Source organism: Dromiciops gliroides, chromosome 5, assembly GCF_019393635.1.
Source record: "Dromiciops gliroides isolate mDroGli1 chromosome 5, mDroGli1.pri, whole genome shotgun sequence".
Taxonomy (NCBI): domain Eukaryota; kingdom Metazoa; phylum Chordata; class Mammalia; order Microbiotheria; family Microbiotheriidae; genus Dromiciops; species Dromiciops gliroides.
In genome coordinates this window covers 133,283,427-133,302,226 of record NC_057865.1, presented here as the reverse complement: position 1 = coordinate 133,302,226, position 18,800 = coordinate 133,283,427, and the positions used below count along the sequence as shown (strand labels likewise).

Genomic DNA, 18,800 nt, shown 5'->3' with positions numbered 1-18,800 from the left:
CAGCTCTTCCTTAAAATCTTTCTTAGACACCCCATCCTTCACTGATCTTCTTCTCCTTTGACTTTCTACAGCAATTGGAGTCTATACTATGGATTTCAGATCTTAATTATATTTTGTTCTATGTTGGTTCATATGTTAGTTTTATTACCTAGAGTATAATCTTTCTGGTGGCAGAGGCAAAGTCTTATACTTTCCTCTCTCTCTCTTTGTGATGAATAGTGCTAAGCATTGAGCTCTTGCTAAGTTCTCAATACAAAAAATTGCTCATGAATTGGTTGCTTAAATGAACGAGGTACATCCTATTATTGGCCTTTTTGGTAACTCAAATCTTAAAATCCAAGAGACACTCAGGAGATATAAATTTTCAGGAATTAATATAATAACCTAAGCTCACAAATAGTTTTCAAATTCAAGGCAATAGCCTCCCCTAGGAATAGAGAGAAAAAAATTCAAATTTTAAAATCTATCGGTTCATCCAGTAATTTCATCATCATCTCCATCAATAACTGCTTACCTAATGTCAGTCACAATCATGAATTTTCAAAGGCAGACTACTAAAGAAACATTTGAAATCATAACTAAATGTTAATCAAAATAAACACTTAATCATAATTTAATGGTATTTCCTATAATCACTTTTCTTTCCTGATAAAGAAAAGAAAAATGTGATTTCTCATGCTGACTACAAAGTCAGAAGGGTAAAAAAAAAAAACAAAAACAAAAGAAAATGAATAGCATCAAGTATTTTTTTTTGAGACAGTCATTTCAGAAATTATGTGATATAAGCTCACTTTTTAAAAATATGTTATGAGTGATGGAATGGGAAAATTATGTATCAAGTTCTTTGTTCTAGACTAAATGCATATATCATCAACTAAAGAAAGAGTGAAGCTTTGAGAACAAATGAAGTGAAAATGACTAGAAGAATTAAGAACAATTTGTTAAAGTGCTTGGGAATTTACAGCACTTTGCTTTGGAAAATATCCAGTGTTTACTATAGATTTAATTCTAATTATCCAGGGGCAGATGTTCTATTTTGTAATATGCTTCCATTTGACCATGGGCTCTCATTAGCAAGTCCACCAGAGGGCAAGGGGGAGCCAATGAACCATAAATCTGTCAATCTTGCTGCTCATAAACTGATATGTTTAATGTTGTGCAATGGACAAGATTAAAATGAATGACTAAGCAGGTTTGTACTTTTCATTGACTGTAAGCAATTCTGTGCACAAGCACTGAACTCAGTTTCTACTTTCAAATTTCAGAAGTCTACATCTTATGTTTATTTCTTAGATAGACTTTTCACACATACTTTTCCTGGGAACCATTTCAGTATTGGTTGAAAACCGAAGACAGAAAGAAATATCCATGCAAATTAGGTTACTTTGGCCAAAAATATTTCTCCAACTTAATTTTTCATCTTCAAGCAGTCTTCTCCTTTGCTTCAACACTCCTCGAAACCCAGTTTGCCATGAACAACTTACTCTGTTACAAAAATTAAGCCTCAGCAATATACCAGACTCAGAGCATAATCGCATAGCACCAGCAGAGAATTTCTTCCCAATGTGAAGATTGGGTCTGTTCACAGTTTTTTTTTTTTTTTTCCCCTTTTTTATAACTCATCTCCATCATCTGTGCTAAAACTACTTCTCCTACTGCTCTCTTTGGATACTGTAGGTGAAGTGGCAGATAGCAGAGGATCTGTTCCAAATGGAGATACTGAATCATCCAGTAATATATGATCCAATCTTTGTTCTTCTTTCAAGGCAGCACTAAATGATAAATCAGTAAAGTGTGACAGGGGATAAGAAAAGGCCATGGATCCATCGCAGAGGTCAGATCTTGATCCCTGAGCCAGAGTCAGTTCTTGGGAATAATCTACTGATTTATCCTCTGGATAGGTCTGTTGATTGGTGGTATGGGCAGCCAAATCGGTTGCACTGTGTGAAGACGTGATTGGCAGACCATGTGCCCGAGCCTGTATTTCCAGTTCCTGTAGTTTGAAATGAGATTTCAGTAAGTACTTTGAAAGTAAGTGTTACAGTATAATGCTCCCCAGAATGAGACCCATACAATTGATAGGTATTCATGTGAACCATTATGTTATTAAGTACTATCGCTATTAAAAATGCAGTTCTCCCCAACCCCAACCAATGGTAGAAACCAGTCTATTTCTAACTAAAAAATAAATAAATAAATCAGCTCCCTGCTCACTAATCCTGTTGTTCCCTGAAGGTCCTAGGAACACAAGTCCATCCCACACTACCACAGAGCCTCATAAAGGGTATGGAAAAATCAATGAATTATTTCTATTGAATAACTTCCCACAACAGTCCTAGACAGTTTTAAGTAAAGCTAGCAAGTACTTTACCTGGCAATATGCCATCTTAAGGGGAAGAACAAACCTTGAGGGCTAAGAATTATGAAAATCCATATTCTGGTACCTTGTGTCACATGTACAGGTGATGAGTGACTAAATATTACCTGGCACAACATACCCTCAAGGCAAAGCAAACCATAGGAATGCTACTAAAGGAAAAAAATAAAGGGAAGAATTTAGTGTCCAATATTATTTTGAGAAATAAATGTGATATTTAGTATAACATATACACACATGTGCGTATGTATGTGCCTTTTGGCTGGAAACATACTATGTAAATGGGACAGTCACATATTCCTGAAATTTTGTAATTAGCTCTCCAGATACACACACACATACACACACGCATGTGCATACATGTGTGTGTGTGTGTGTGTGTGTGTGTGTGTGTGTGTGTGTGTGTGTGTGTTCCCTTTAAGGCCATCAAAATTTTGGATCTTCTAACTAAACCCCAACTGAAACAACCTGCTCTATGAACTTGCAAAGGCATTTCAAATTGTCCTTCAGAGAGATAGGGGAGAAAAGTGAATAAGGAAAAAAAAATGAGGCCAATGAATAAAACCGATGACGGGGAAATGGTGCATAAGCTTTGCGGTTCATGGCAACATTCTTATAAAAACCTGAATTCGAAGTAGAAGCTGTCGGTTAACCAGCTCTAATTTCTTCTGCCTGTGTTCTAATTCTCGGGCTCTCTGTTGTTCTTTTTGTAGCCACTTGATGTACTCCACTGATGCTTTTAAAATAGTTCCTTTGTTCCAGCGCATATCACTGCGGAATGTAGAGATAACCTTTTCACAATTGTGCATGTCAGCAGAATTCATAAGAACTTACAAAATCTTTTACATTAATATGAAATAATGATTTACATGACTATTATTCACTCTTAGATATTATTGCTTCTGAATAGAAATTTTAATAGAATAGTTAAGAAGCCCTTATATAGTAAAATTAATCCCTGAATGAAAATAAGTGTCAAAAGAAAGTAATAAAGTGACTTTTTGTGGGAGAGCTAAATGCAATATCATGATTCTACCATTACAGTTTTTATATTTTTAGTGAAAATTGCTTTTATTATTAACTCCAAGATTAAAATCTATGTGCAGTATTTCTGCATTAATGAACTAGGAAATGTACATTACTGAGGACTTAAGCCTAAATTTTTTAAGATCATTTCAAATATACTACTCTTTTTACCTGACTTTCTAATAAGGTTGCTTTTATGCTTGTTAGAAAAAAATAATAAAAAAAAGGTCCATACCAGTCCTGATACTCATTGATTGTGGAACAGACAAACCACACAGTTTAGTGCTTTAGTCTTATATCACTAATAAAGCAAAACTTTCTTAAATTTGATTTCACAAAACTTTCCTCCTGAAATGCAGCAAAATGGTTAAAATTGCTAGATGATTATTTGAAACCAGATATTTTAAAATGCTAAATGATATAAACACCACAGACTCAAAATCATAGAATTTTGGAAAAATCAGGGGCCATAGATTAGTTTAGTTTGTCCATGCCTCTTCTACAGATGTAAAACCTAGGACCCAGGAAGGTTGTGACTTGTCCAAGGTCAAGTACATTAATTAGTGGTAGAAGGAGCGTTAAAACCATGGCCTCCTGATTCCTAGTCCAATTTGCTTTCCACTAAAACACCCTGCATCTCACTTCCTGTTAATCTTTCAGGTTTGCATGAAAGAAATGTGCATTTTATTAAAACACATATATTTTTATTACAAAAGAAATTCCAAATCTGAAAACATGGAACAGACCATAGATTTTAATTCCTGAGAACATCTATCAGTAGAGTCACTGCCAGATGAATATATTTGCATGTTTTCACTAGAAAGTGGGCATACCTTAAGTGTCATATGAAGCAGACCAATGAAAAAGTTTCTTTCTAGCTGATAGGTAGTAGAGATTTTTAAATGCAACATAAATAAATAAATGAGAATAATCAAATAAAATCGAATTTCTCTCAATGTCTATTTTTTTGAAGCATGCTAGATTTCCCTTCAGCAGACAATACATGAATCACATTGAAACATATCATATAGTCTTCTGGATCTGGCATGCAAATAAAAATTATTTGTGTATTATGTGTAGACAACATGTAGCCAGTGACTTTTAACTTTTGCACAAAGGAAAATGCTTTTAAAAAAAATCACTGAAAGTGACATGAAAGTCAAATTGCTCCTAGGGTTCTCTTCTTCACAGATGCACTGGGACACTCACTAACGATGTCCTCCTTTGGACACGTTATAAAGGCGTATGGGAAAGCTACAGTTTCTGTCAGTTCTTTTTAGAAGCATAATATCTTTTGGTCTTACCGCATCGACCCCTCCCACAGTCTTACTTGGTAGCAGAGGTAACCAGCATGGTACAACAAAAGAAGTCTAGTGTCAGAGAGGTCTGGGTTGGAATTTCATTCTTATCACTTGATGCCACCTGTATGACCTTGGACAAATCACTTAACCTCATCAAGTCTCCTTTTCCTAATAAATGAGAAGATTGTACTAGATGGTTCCAAGGTTTCTTCCCTCTCTGAATCTACTTTCCTAATAAGACAGTAACGGCCACTTTTATGTTATATAGGGCAGACCTGTGATTGAAAAATATGGGGGACTCCAGAACTAAAGATGTAAGTATGAGCAGAGAAGCCATAAATATTAACTCTTGAACCATCTCCCCTTTCCCATGTGTCTTTTTTTTAATCTCCTTTGCTAATTTAGATTTTATGTTATATGATTTAAATCTAAATGAGTCTTTCAAAATGGTGGTAGGAACTATGTAACCGTGGATAGTAACTATATATACTTCTTATATTCAATTTGTTAAAGGATTATTCCTTACAAAATAACTTTTAAAACACTAACTTTTAAATTGGTTCAATCTTTGACATCCCTTTCCTTAAAAAAAAAAAATCTATAGGGTTTTCAATTTATTTAAGAAATTTTCACCTGTCACTTAAGGGAATTTTAAGCAGCTAGTTGGTTGGTGGTTTTCCTTCATTCTCAAAGAGGACCAAAAAGACATTGCTATGTTGGGGTCAGGGTCAAGAAATAGTACGTCTGGCTGTAGCTGGTCAGACCGATAGGAGCTTGGAAGGCTCTGACACAGATCAGGCACCAATAGTCCATATGAACACTTGGAGTGGAGATGTCTCTAAATGTGGGCATCTCATGTTTCTTTTGAGCCACTGCAATTCTGCTAGCAGCTCATAACCAGTGAATGAATGGCACCTGATTTTTCTACAATGACAAATCTTTTTTTAAATGATGGCTCAGGATGACCACTAGTGCATAGGCAGAAATAACTACCCAGGAACATTTTTGAAAAATAAAATTTCCCCCACACACAGAATTTTACATATCTTTCAAGATTTAAAAATATGGTTTCACTGTAACTCCCATCTTTCATTCAAACCCAAGTCATTTATAAAGACAACCCAGGAGGGAAAACAATCAGTTTCATGGATTTAAACTAATCAGTTTTGTAATGTATAAATTATGGTGAGGTGATTGTCCAGTATCATGATGAAAGACCAATAAGTATACTGAATGAAGATACAATGATGGAGGGAAAAATCCCTAAAGATGGAAAAAGACCTTTTTTTTGGTAGGGACAGCTCCCACATGACAAGTTTAGGTGGTAGAGAGATTGTCAAACAGCTTTCTCATTAGTAAAAGTACTGCTTTGTGGTATGTTTTTCTCCCATGTCATATTTCTCACCTAGATGCTTTTCTGCTTGTAATTCCATATTTTCTTTTTAATGAAATAACAATATATTCACATAATTAGATGGTACCATGAAATAACACTGCTCTTAGAGTCAAAAGACTTCAGTTCAAGTGTTGGCTCAGGTATTTACTATCTACATGATTGTGGGCAAGTCATAATTTCTGACCTTTGGTTTCCCTTACCTATAAAAGTAAGAAAGATAATATGTACTCCAAAGAGTCAGTGTGGCTTAGGGCATAGAAGGCTGGCCCCACAGTCCAGAAAAACTAGATTCAATTCCTCCAACACATTCTGCCTTTATGACCCTCCAGAAAATCATTACGCCCTTCAGTGCCCCAGACAAATAACTCACTCCACTGTAGTTCAGTTATGTCTGACTCTTTATGACCCAATTGGAATTTTCTTGGCAAAGATACTGGAATTTTTTTGCCATTTCCTTCTCTGGTTCATATTACAGATGAGTAAACTGAGAGAAACGGGGTGCCCAGAGGTCATGCCACTAGTAAATGTCTGAGGCCATATTTGAACTCAGAGCTTCCTGACCCAAGATCTGGCGCTCTATCCACTATGCCACATAGCTGCCCACTCCACAAGAGGTTACAAACAAGATTTTTATTTTCATCCTAGAACTTCTCCACCGGGAACTCTCTACACCTACAAAATCGCAGGTGTTTTGTGTGCATTTAAATACACACACACACACACAGATATGCATACCCCTACACACACTTGTGTATATGTGTACACACACATATACATAAATATATGTGAAGTGGCCTGGAAAGGGAGTTTGGAGTCAAAGTATGAAAGGTTTTAGATGATAGAATAAAGAATTTAGACTGGATTCAGTAGACAGCAGAGCATGATTGAAAGTTTGTGTGCTTTAGTGCCTGCCCCTAATTTCCTGAATATTCCTAGTTTTGGGGAAAAGTCAATGAGTTGGGTTTGTACATGTGGGGTAAGAGGTGCCAGAGGCACATGGCCAATGAAGGTGCTCAGGAAACAATAGGAAATGTGTCAATGTCTTGACCCCTCCACATGCTTTATGATCCATTAACACCTCCTTTCTTACTCCTCCTCACCTCTGACTGCATCTGCAGACTAGCTTTTCACTGGCTGTCCCTCATGGCTAAAATGCTCTTTCCTTAACCCTGTATCCAGGCTTCCCCCAGAATTCAGCTAAAAGCTCATCTTCTACAAGGAGTCTTTTCTCAGCCCCCTTAATGCTAATTCTTTCCTTCTCAGAGTACCTTCGATGTAGCCTGTATTTATCTTCTATGTGTACAGTTGTTTGCATGTTGTCTCCCCCATTAGCACAGAAACTCCTTGAAGGCAGACACCATGTTTTTGCCTTTCTTTCCATCACCACTTTTTTTTTTTTTTGGTGAGGCAGTTGGGGTTAAGTGACTTGCCCAGGGTCACACAGCCAGTAAGTGTTAAGTGTCTGAGGCCGGATTTGAACTCAGGTACTCCTGACTCCAGGGCCAGTGCTCTATCTACTGCACCATCTAGCTGCCCCTCATCCCCACTTTTTAGCACAGTAATTGGCAGATACAGAGTATGTATTTAATAAATACTTGACTGAGTGGCATTGACCTTTCTCTCTCTCTCTCTTAAAACAGTTGAATATCATGACTAATATGTTAGGGGCGGCTAGGTGGCACAGTGCATAGAGCACTGGCCCTGGATTCAGGAGGACCTGAGTTCAAATCCAGCCTCTGACACTTGACACTTACTAGCTGTGTGACCCTAGGCAAGTCACTTAACCCACATTGCCCCACCAAAAAAAAAAAAAAAAAAGACTAATATGTTGAGTGGCATTCCTTACCCTCTCCTCCTTCCTCTGTTTGGGTGTCTTAATATTTAAAACTAGATTTAAACAGGCTTGAGCAAGCTAAGCAAAATTATAAAATTAGGAGGCAGTCTTGAATCACACACCACCATCCTCATCTTGGTTCCACTGGGGCCTAGGTTTCCTGGCCAGGCACTTCCTCAGCTCATTCTCTGTCCCTTCTGCTTTTCGATGTAGTAAAAAGGAGTAGCTAGATAATAATACATTAATTCAACAAATTGTTTTCTTCAAAATTTTAAAGATAGACACCCAGAGATGTTCAAAGTGATGTTCCCTGTTTAACATCCTGTTCAGGCATGTATTTCTATGTTAAATTTACTTTGCATATTACACAAAATGAGTTTGAACCATCATTAATAGGGCCCCTCACTTTATCATATGTTCATCTGTTATTCTTCCTGTCCATAAATAAATCTATTTTAAATTCAGTCTAGTCTTGCCATCATGTAGCTTTATATTTTTCTTACTTCTATTTTTTTGTTTCTTCTGAGTTTTCAATTATAAAATAAGGGTCAAGTGTACGTAGAGGTTATAGGGAGTGTGGCATAGTGGAAAGGAGCCCTGAATTAGAATCCAATGTAACCTTAGAAAAATCACTTGTCTTTTCTGGGCCTCAGTTTTCTCATCTATAAATTGACTGGGAAGGTTGACTAGACAATCTCTAAGCTTTTCCAAAATGAAATGCTATAACCTCATTCCATGTTCTGTCAGTTCACTAATATTAATTTTTTTAAAGTTTTCATTAGTTCTAGTGGTAATAGGTTAGTGTTAACATTAACATTCTGTTAGTGCAATTAGATTTAATAAACATTTATTGGGGACAGATCATTATATTAGGTGTGGAGACAAAAAAAAAAAAGGAAAAATTTCACAATTCCTACACTCAAGAAACTTTCATTCAAATGGGTAAGGAAGGGTTATGGGACATGAAAGCAGATAAATACAATTTAACATGGAATATGATGGGAGTAAGGAGAGATCCAGACAAGGTTTTCTTAAAAAAAAGAAAATTCAAGAAGGCAAAGGTTACTTTTTACTTGTGTGATTGGAAAAGACTTAATGGGGGCAGCTAGATGGTGCAGTGGATAAAACAGTGGCCCTGGATTCAGGAGGACCTGAGTTCAAATCCGGCCTCAGACAGTTGACACTTACTAACTGTGTGACCCTGGGCAAGTCACTTAACCCCAATTGCCTCACCAAAACAAACAAAGAAAAGAAAAGAAAAAGACTTAATGGAAGAGGGGATATCTAAGCAGCACCTCAAAGGAAGAGAAGGATACCAATACCTACAGATGAATAGAGTCTATTCCAGGCATGGGTGAATTGATAGACCTTGAAGCTTTACATGTTGGAAGTTGTAAAATGAATACAATTTCTTAGGCATATCATCTAACAATAGCATGCACCAAACTCATTTATGTAATGCTTTCAAAGGTTCTACATTGATAGTTTCCCAAGAAACTAAGTACAACACAACTAGTGGAAAAGTAAAGATTTTGTTCAATAAAAGACCTGCTTCTGTTGCAGAATACCAATCACCCAACTTCATTGTGGTTATGTCTATATAATCCCACAAAAGTTTTAGAACTTCACCTCAATGTTTGACCTACTGGAGTTAAGCTGACATAAATAATAACTTTTCTCCTTCCTATATATCTCCAGATCTTTGAGACAGCTAGAGAGTTTAGGTCTTCTCCAAATGGCCCAACCATACTATATGGTGACATACAGAATCAAATCAAATCAAATCAAATCAAACAGGTTAAATCAGTTCATCTTCTGTATGACATTTGATCTTCCCACTGAGATTGGAAACATGATGCCAGATACAGAAATCCACTAAGACCTAGGAGGAAACAACCTACTCATTTCCTATAGACTTACATAACAACTTTCAGTGATGACATTGACCATTAGCAGCTGTCAGCCTGGAATGGATTTTTAAAAATGGGTTTCTGTAATATCCTTATCTTTTCCTTAAGCCACCTAGTTTCCTAGTCATTGGTTCTTCCATTTTTCTCCCCAGTATTGAAAGCATAGACATTATTATAGGAATGATTGTTGAACTCACGGATCATTAGACTTTGGAATAAGAGTGCCAAGCTCTTTGATTCGGAAATTAATATTGTACCTTCTTCTTCTTTCAACTATTAAAAAAGAAACATTATTGATTATTCTCATTAAAACACAGTGCAATTGTGACTCGATGTAAACTTTTTTGAAGACCTCTGAAAAACAGTAGGCAAAGATTATAATTTAGTCATAAAAAGTTATAGACAAAAGAAAAAAATGAATGTAATTGTTCTAGAATTAGAAAGATCCTGAAAATGGATATTATCTTAAGATCCCTAAAGTGAATTTTTCCATTCTTTTTTGTGTACCATATGTAGTCTACTGCTCACATTAGTTTGGCTTTGTATATATAAATGGGTGTATACACATATAAGCATTATGGGAAGCTTGAGAAGTCAGCAACACTATAAGAAATAACAAATGAGAGATGGAGAACAAAAAAGAAGATAGACTTAGTCATGTGATGAGAGTTATGGATAATCATTAGCCAACCTGTGTGCTCCACTGAGAGATATATTCACAATATTAAAAGAAAGTAAGGAAGGACTCTAATACATTGGGTTGATAGCCCATGATGAACCATGATGGAAGCAGACAAAAATTTAACAGGATGGGCTACCTACCCTCCTAGATGATGTCACAGATCTATTTGAGTATTGACTGTGTGATTTGACACACACATTGATACCCGGTAGATTATAAACCTCTGAAGAAGCAGGGACTACCTCTAACATTGCTTTTGTGGTCTTCACAATAAATAGAAAATTTCTAGTTACATAATAGGGGCATGCTAAATACTTATTATTTCAAAGTGTTTATGTTGCTCTATTATTATAATGACTTCTAGATAACTTGCATTATAAGGTTCAACTTTATAGCTTTCCAAAGCATAAAGGAAGCATTCTATGAGCTATAATTTACTACAAGCACTTTAAATAGACTATAAGTTCTTCAATTAATACTTGAGTTCATGGTTTGAGTGATAGCCAATAACACATTGAGGAGAACTATCTAACATGAGAGCCTCAGTGTAGCAAGAGCACCTGTGCCTGTGGCTAATGTTCACTGGGGGCTTTGCCTGAGAATGAACCATTATCTAAAGGCTTCAGATATGTCAGTGGGGCCATAAATTTCAATATGGTTTCTGAGTGAGTTGTAACTTGGATAGGCAGAGTCTCTTAGAGGGATATGGAGCCCCTCTGAAGTCTCTTTTTACTCTAAGTTTCTGTGAGTCTGCCAATGGCCATGACAGTATATAAACTGCAGAGAAGGGGGAGGGAAGGTAAGACCAGAGTCAAGAGAGTTCAAATTTTAATTGAATATACTGAACCGAGCCATAAGCTGCCATCCTTCACTCTAATGCCGAGGCTGTAATATGTCACCATTACATTCAAATTTGAAACATGTTTTTCCCCATAAAAATTCAAGCACATGACCTTCAAAGAAATAGAAAAATTACTCTAACTTAGAAATAGCCCTAGAATTATTATTATAATCCTTCCCACTAAATGGTGTCTTAGTTGGCTTGGGCCATTTACTAAAACAGTTACTTTAAAAAACGTCTTGAGTAAGTCAGTGAATATTGAGCACAGTCAGCTGGCTTACTAACAGTCTCTGCTTCCTTCCAATTTGTTTCCTACTATTTGATGCCACTGAGTGTTATGCCCCAGGTCAATATGAAACAATATAGGAGGATATACTTCATCACAGCCCTGGTACAACAATGAAGTCATTGCAGTCCATAATGCAGTTCTCATGCAATCCACCTCCAACTCCCTTCTAACTACCATTAATACCCATTTAGGAACCCACAGTTTCTAGGTTCCAAATTCTTCTCCTGCCTGAGTCTCTCTCTTCTATCTTCTACTAGGAGCTAGAGAGCTAGCATTTGAGGTTTGCAAATCACTTTACATCTTTTCTCATTTGAGAAGCTGTGCTCTAGCCAATCAAATGCATCTTGGAAAAGTTCTAATCTCAACAGTCAGCCTACATTTCTCTTTACTCTTAGGACTTCCTAAACTTACTCTCTGCCCTGCAACAGAACTTTCTTTTCCCCTCCCCCAATCAAAAAAAAAAGTTTTTTATTGATGTCTTTTGCTTCTTATATCACTATACTTTCTCCATATTCCTTATTCTATCTAAAGAGCCATCCCATATAAAGCATAGTATTTTTAAAGCCTAAGTAAGGGAAAAAAAACACCCAGCATTGCTGAACAATACATTTTAAAAGCCTGAGAATATGTTGCAATATGCAACGTCCCTGCAAAAAAAGTGAAGTAGGAGTGTTTTCTCATGTCTTGTTTTGAGCCATGCTTGTTTTTTTATAATTTTGCACATTCACTTTGGTGTATGTGTGTGGGGGGGTGGGGGGGTTGTATGGTTGTTCTCTTCAATTACATTGCTCTAGTTACTTTGTGTGTATATAGTTTCATTGCTCTGCTTCAGTTCATGTAGATCTTTCCTTGCATCACTTCTTACAGTACAGTAATAATATTCCATTACATTCAGATGCTATAATTTGTTTAGTCATTCCCCAATCAATGGGCATCTATTTGGTTTCCAATTCTTTGGTATCATAAAAAGGGCTGCTATAAATATTTTGGTGTATAAGATAGATTCAATGGATTCTTTGGAGTATAAGCTATTTCCCTACAACACTTCCAACATTGACTATTTGCCATCTTTTGCTTATCTTGCTTGGCCAATTCTCAGGATGTTAAGGTGAAACTCAGAACTGATTTGATTTGCTTTTCTTATTGTTAGTGTTCTGGAACATTCTTTATTTAAATGACTGTAAATAGTTTTCAGTTCTTTTTTGCAAAATTTTTGTTCATCTCCTTTGACCACATAGCATGACATACAATCCCTGTAGGGGAATGGCTTTTGGTTAGAGCTATCTTTATTTGCTTCTTCTTCTAGCCTATTTCTTTTCTTTGGATTTGTTAGTGCTGGGCTCTGTGCATTTCTGGGGAATGTCTGGCCACGGCTTCCTTTTACTGCTTCCATTGCTTCCAAAGTGATGTGTTCCGGAGTGAGGTCTGCTCACAGTCTTCCTCATGTGAACTCTGTAAGTTCCTGACCCAACTCCACCAATAACTCAGGAGGCTCTGCAGGTTAAGATCAACTAAGTGCAGACTCCTCTTTGGTCTGAAACTCCTGTCCTGGTTATTCCACTGAATACTTCTATGCTGGGTAGGAGGCTAAACCTCTTTGTCCCTCCCCCCCCCCAAAAATTATGATCTTTGGTATTAATGTCACTTATCCATTTAGGATATAGTGTTGGCCTGAGCCTAATTCTGTAAGACAATTCTTACAGTGTTCCCAGCAATGTTTATCAAATAGGAGGTTCTTTCCTAAGTTTTCTACCAAAAACTAGTTTTACTGAATACCATTATTTCTGACTCTCCCTTGTCCAATCTGTTCCATTGAACAACCTTTCCATTTTTTAACCAATACCAAGTGCCTTATAATATAGTTTTAGGTCTGGAAGTACTATTCCTCCTCTGTCTTTACCTCTTTTCATCATTGCCCTTAATATTCTAGATCTTTTGTTTGTCTAAATGAATCACCATTATTTTATAAGTTCTATAAAATATCCCTTTGACAGTCTTGTCATTTTTATTATATTGGCACAGGCCAGCCATGAGCACTACATATTACTCCAGTTATATAAAAGTTGTTCTTTATTTCTTTAAGGAGTGTACTGACAACCCCTTCGAGATACATTTCTGGAAAGTGAGGGCAGAAGATAATTCTATTGAGAAAGGCCTCTCGTCTCCAAATATTTGTGGTCTGTACAGAGACACAGTCCTCAATACAGCTCACCCTTGCATTCTTTTCTCATTTTGTTAAGCTCACTCGAGAACTTAAGTGCACTGTATACTTGTGGGTTATGAAAGGCACAGTGCTGCCATCACCCTTTAAAAAAATTAACTTGCTTTTTTCAATTAGCTGTTTATAAAATCATGCAATTGAATAACATGCATACATCTCAGTTAATATTTGCAAGGATCACACTGGACGGGATTATAGTATCTTTAGTTTTGTCAAAAGAAGCAGGAGACTCTGCTCCTATTTCTTACCTTAAAAGGCCTTGATGTTCATTCTGAGTATGACATTTAATAAGATTCCAAAAATGTGCCCATTATGTTAGAAAATACAGGCATATTCTGTTCAAAGTTGCTGCAACATACATTATTTCACAATAATTTAATTAACATTTTAGAACCAAACCTTGCTGCAAAGTCATGAAACCTTGCTGCAATGTTTTGTCAACTCTTCCATTTATGATGGGTTCTCTCCCTGCTATCCCTCCCCTCATGGAAAAAACAGCTTCCTGTAATACAATTTTACCTAACATTGTGTTTGTGTTGATCCAATTAATGGTATTAGGCAGGCTATGCCTAAATACTTTTTTTAATTTAATTTTTTTTTCAATAGTATGTAAAAACAATTTTTAACATTTTTTTAAAATTTTGAGTTTCAAAATCTCTCTCCCCACCCCTGATGTGACTATACAATTAATTGATATTCATTTGACATGAAGAAACTCACAGGAGTGTTAAGCAGCATGGTATTTTAATTCCAACATGTTCTTTTTTATCCAGTTATTTTGATTGAAAAAAAATAAGTATACTCACTGAGATTGTGATTGTCCTTTTTTTGCCTCTCTTTGGCCAGAGCCCGGGTATCTGTTTCTGATCAAAAGCAATATTATTAAAATAGACTTTGATTCTACCTAAGTTTGGATAGCTTTACTTAATATGCTTAGCAATATCAAAAGATTGAAATTAAGTAAAATGATGTTTACTTAGATAACACCACTAATCATGCATTTTTCACCTAAATATTGGCAAATTTAAACTTTCTAGTAAGTCATAATTGTAATTCATAAAGTCTCATATGGCAAACCTAGGGGGTCAGAAGACCAACCACCAATAGAGGTGCCCTTTCTCCCTTGCCTTCATAGATATTTTACAAATAAATTTAGATTTCTGTATCTCATTGAATTTTATTTGATTTTCAAGATTCTCTTCTTGAAACAGTTTCATTATATACTCTAGTAAATAACATTAAACTCTCCTAGCATTGTTTAGATCAGTATAACTTCTTTTAAAAAATAATAATAATAATCCTGTTAATAAAATATTTTCACTTTCTCTTTAAATGGGCTTATTGAAAGGTATTTAAAATATACATATATCTATATATCTATATAATATATATGTAGATAGATTTAGTTTATTATATGAGGCAGGATATGCCTAATATACCTTTTTATGGCATTAAGAACCAAAGTGAGAAAAACTGGCATGTCCTGAAAGAATTAAGTGTATTTTTAATGTAAATAGTCTTGAAGAGCATTTTGAGTCACTGAACTAAAAGGTCAATGTAACCATTTAATTCCAATGTATTTTGTTCTTGTAAAACTAGACAAAGGGGGCAGCTAGGTGGCGCAGTGGATAAAGCACCGGCCCTGGATTCAGGAGTTCATGAGTTCAGATCTGGCCTCAGACACTTGACACTTACTAGCTGTGTGACCCTGGGCAAGTCACTTAACCCCCATTGCCCTGCAAAAAAAAAAAAAAAAAACTAGACAAAGGTCAGGAAATCTGGGTTCTGGCTCTAAGAATAACCAGATTTGGGAAAATTACTTATATTCTCAGGATGTATTTCTTCCTACGTACTATAATATAATAGAAGAGAGGAACTCTAAGTTCTCTTCCAGCTCTAGGAGTTAGAAGTAATTCTAACATGTTTTACTTTGTGTTTTTGGTGTAATAGCAAAATGCAAATGAAAGCAGTTCCACTTGAAAGTAGAACAAAATCATTTGTTGATGACACTAAATAATCATTTGGCCTAAGTATTGCACCAATTTAACTTACTATTTTTGATCTAATATTATTTAGCTATAGCATTGATACAGTTGAAGATGGAGAAATTCAGGGGCAGCTAGGTGGCGCAGTGGATAAAGCACCAGCCTTGGATTCAGGAGGACCTGAGTTCAAATGTGACCTCAGACATTTCACACTTACTAGCTTTGTGACCCTGGGCAAGTCACTTAACCCTCAATGCCCCACCCCCCAAAAAATGTATAAAAGAAAATGGAGAAATTCTTCTGCCATGTTATTTCAATGTGTCACAGTCTAGGTTTAGGCTTATCCAGTGTCCAAACAACCAATAAATAGTTCAGACTGTTTGATTGATCAACTGATAATCCAGTGAAAAACCTGTGTTATGAGAGAAGGGAAAGAACACATGGAGCTTTTGCTACTTCAGCTGGCTGTGTCGATGGTGTGAATGTCCACACATACATATGGTTTCAGCAACTATATTACCAAAACTTGGCCTATTGCTATTTTAGTTGGATATGAAAAAAACATCACTACATTACCTGGGGATTCCCTTTTCACAGGTAGACTTCTTGGACAGGAAGCATTAGTAAGTCCCATATTAACTGGTGAAATCCCCTGGTCACCATTGTACACATCCAAGATGCTTCCAGATAACTTTGTGAGGGAGGGGAAAAAGAAAAAAAATTTTTTTTTTTAAATCAAGATAGATTAATGAAATCATCACCCCCTACCACTACTTCCAGTATAGTTTTAAAAAATTTTCCATGTATTAAATGTTGGTAAATCTTCATCAGATAGCAATAGAATAGAGATATCTGGGTGGATAAAACATACCTCAGGGGAATAGGTGCTTACTACCTAGCTAAAAGTAGGAACACTTAGGAATCATAGCTTAGGAGAAATGAATAGGCACATGAGGAGAGAGAAATTTCACTGCAAGTCAAGTTAAAACTGAGGAAAACTTGTTGGGAGAATCTCTTTAAATACTATTGTATTTAAAGTATAAAAGAATTTTATTAAGTAGTACTTCTCAAATATTAATTACTTTAAATACTAATTTAAATATTAAATAAATACTATTAAACATCTCATGTTCAAAAGGAATATCACATAATAAAGTTAAATGAAACATCTTTTCTGAAAGGATTATTTTTCTTATTATAAATATTTCAGCTGCATATAAACCCTAGGCTGACATTTTTCCTCCTAATAAATGTATGGTCCATCCAAATAGAGCAACACTGCATTACTTGAGGTACCTTCAAGAGAATGACTCTGTGAAATGCCATTACTTAGGCTCAATTTGAAATAGGCACCAAGGCAGTATTAGAAAACCTGTTCATGTATTTGAAGTCCCAGGAAAATTAATTTCAAAGCATGCTTAGAATTTGTTCTGATTATTACTGAAGAAAAAGCTATATTTTATATGAAGGATCTGAAAGTTAACCACATTCCATCTTAAATAGTTACATTTCATTTTAGAGTGAACCAAGAACTGTATAGATAGAAAGTCTTCTGCATTCTTCAAGAAGTAAATACGGTCTCTTTCTTTGTGTAATCTATCCCCTCCAGCTGTCAACCGATAACTCTTTTCCCTTTCACTCCAAAAATCCAAGGGGGATCTCTTTCCAACTCCAGCAGTAATGCTACCACCATTTCTTATTTCCCTCATCCTTTTCCAAAACTCACCCTTGTCCTTTCTGCAGTTTTCTATGTTTCTGAACAAGCCCTTCTTATTATGATAAGAGGATTCGGTAGAATAGTGTAGTAGAGTACAGATTTAGAACATTTTAGACTCAACTTCCTCTCCTTCCTTAGCCCATCTCATAAAATCTCTAACTTCCAACAAGATGCTCAAGTATCACTTTTGATATGTTTTTTCCTGATCCCCGCAAGAGCTAGTACCCCCCTCCCTAAACTACCATGGATATATCTTGACAGTATCAAGGACCCTGCCTCACATCCCTGCCTTTTCTATACCACATCTTCTCCACTCTGGCTATCATCTCCAAATTCTCCCCACCAGAACGTTCTACTCTGTCTCCAGAACCACTCTGAGCTCTGATCAGCATACTTTTCTCCTTATTCTGGTCAAAGATAGGTATCCGCATCACTTTGAGGCCATTTCCATTCCATGCTACTGGGTGTTCATACTGCCTTCCCTGCTCTCCTCCTCACGCCAGTCCCCTCCTCCAGTCCCAGTCAGAACAGAGACTATCTTTCTTGCACATACAAAACATTTAAGAAATGTTTGCTTCATTAACCTATTTTGTAATTTGCATTTGGTTTTTTTGGAGTATACTTAGATATACATGTTTTCTCCCCTTAAACACATCTAAGTTCCTTGAGATCAAGAACTATTTTATTTGTGTTTTTGTCTAATTTGTGCCCATCACAATACCTCGCACATAGGAATGCTTCCTAAATGTTGGAAATGTATTGATTGGCATTGAAAAGGGACTTGACTGAGTTGTCTGGTCAGTGTTTCAGAGGATGTATGGGGAAGAGCTAGGATTTGATACCAGATTCTCAAATTCTAAATCCAGTGCCCTTAACAATGATCCACTTAATTTCTTACTTAATTTCTATGAAAAAGCTTATCCAGTTCTCCTATTTGTTTGGCTTCACTATCTTAAGTCATTTTTTGTGCTTTGTCATTCAGCTCCTGTCCTTCCCTCCCCACCCCGCCATGAATATATGCCTGAGGCTCAGACTGGGTGTCCCCCTCCCTTGTCTACATTCTCTTCTTTGGTGATCTTATCCAATTTCATAGTTTCAATTATTAGTTGGGTTTTTTTTTTAGTGAGGCAATTGGGATTAAGTGACTTGCCCAGGGTCACACAGCTAGTAAGTGTTAAGTGTCTGAGGCCGGATTAATTATTAGTTAACTCTCAAATTTTC

General features: G+C 36.2%; 1 protein-coding gene across 2 annotated transcripts in view; it reads right to left on the bottom strand.

Moving 5' to 3' along the window:
* Positions 1 to 1,396: 1,396 nt before the first annotated feature.
* The window catches only part of TFEC (transcription factor EC), a 206,942-nt gene continuing 189,538 nt past the window's right edge, over positions 1,397 to 18,800 (bottom strand). For both annotated transcript variants that reach the window (XM_043967675.1, XM_043967676.1), the window contains 5 exons: positions 16,439 to 16,553; positions 14,684 to 14,740; positions 10,042 to 10,117; positions 3,001 to 3,148; positions 1,397 to 1,993 (listed from right to left, as the gene is read on the bottom strand). In XM_043967675.1, coding sequence (XP_043823610.1) covers positions 1,613 to 1,993; positions 3,001 to 3,148; positions 10,042 to 10,117; positions 14,684 to 14,740; positions 16,439 to 16,553 — 777 coding nt within the window. In that variant the 3' untranslated portion in view covers positions 1,397 to 1,612. The remainder of the gene's footprint in view (positions 1,994 to 3,000; positions 3,149 to 10,041; positions 10,118 to 14,683; positions 14,741 to 16,438; positions 16,554 to 18,800) is intronic.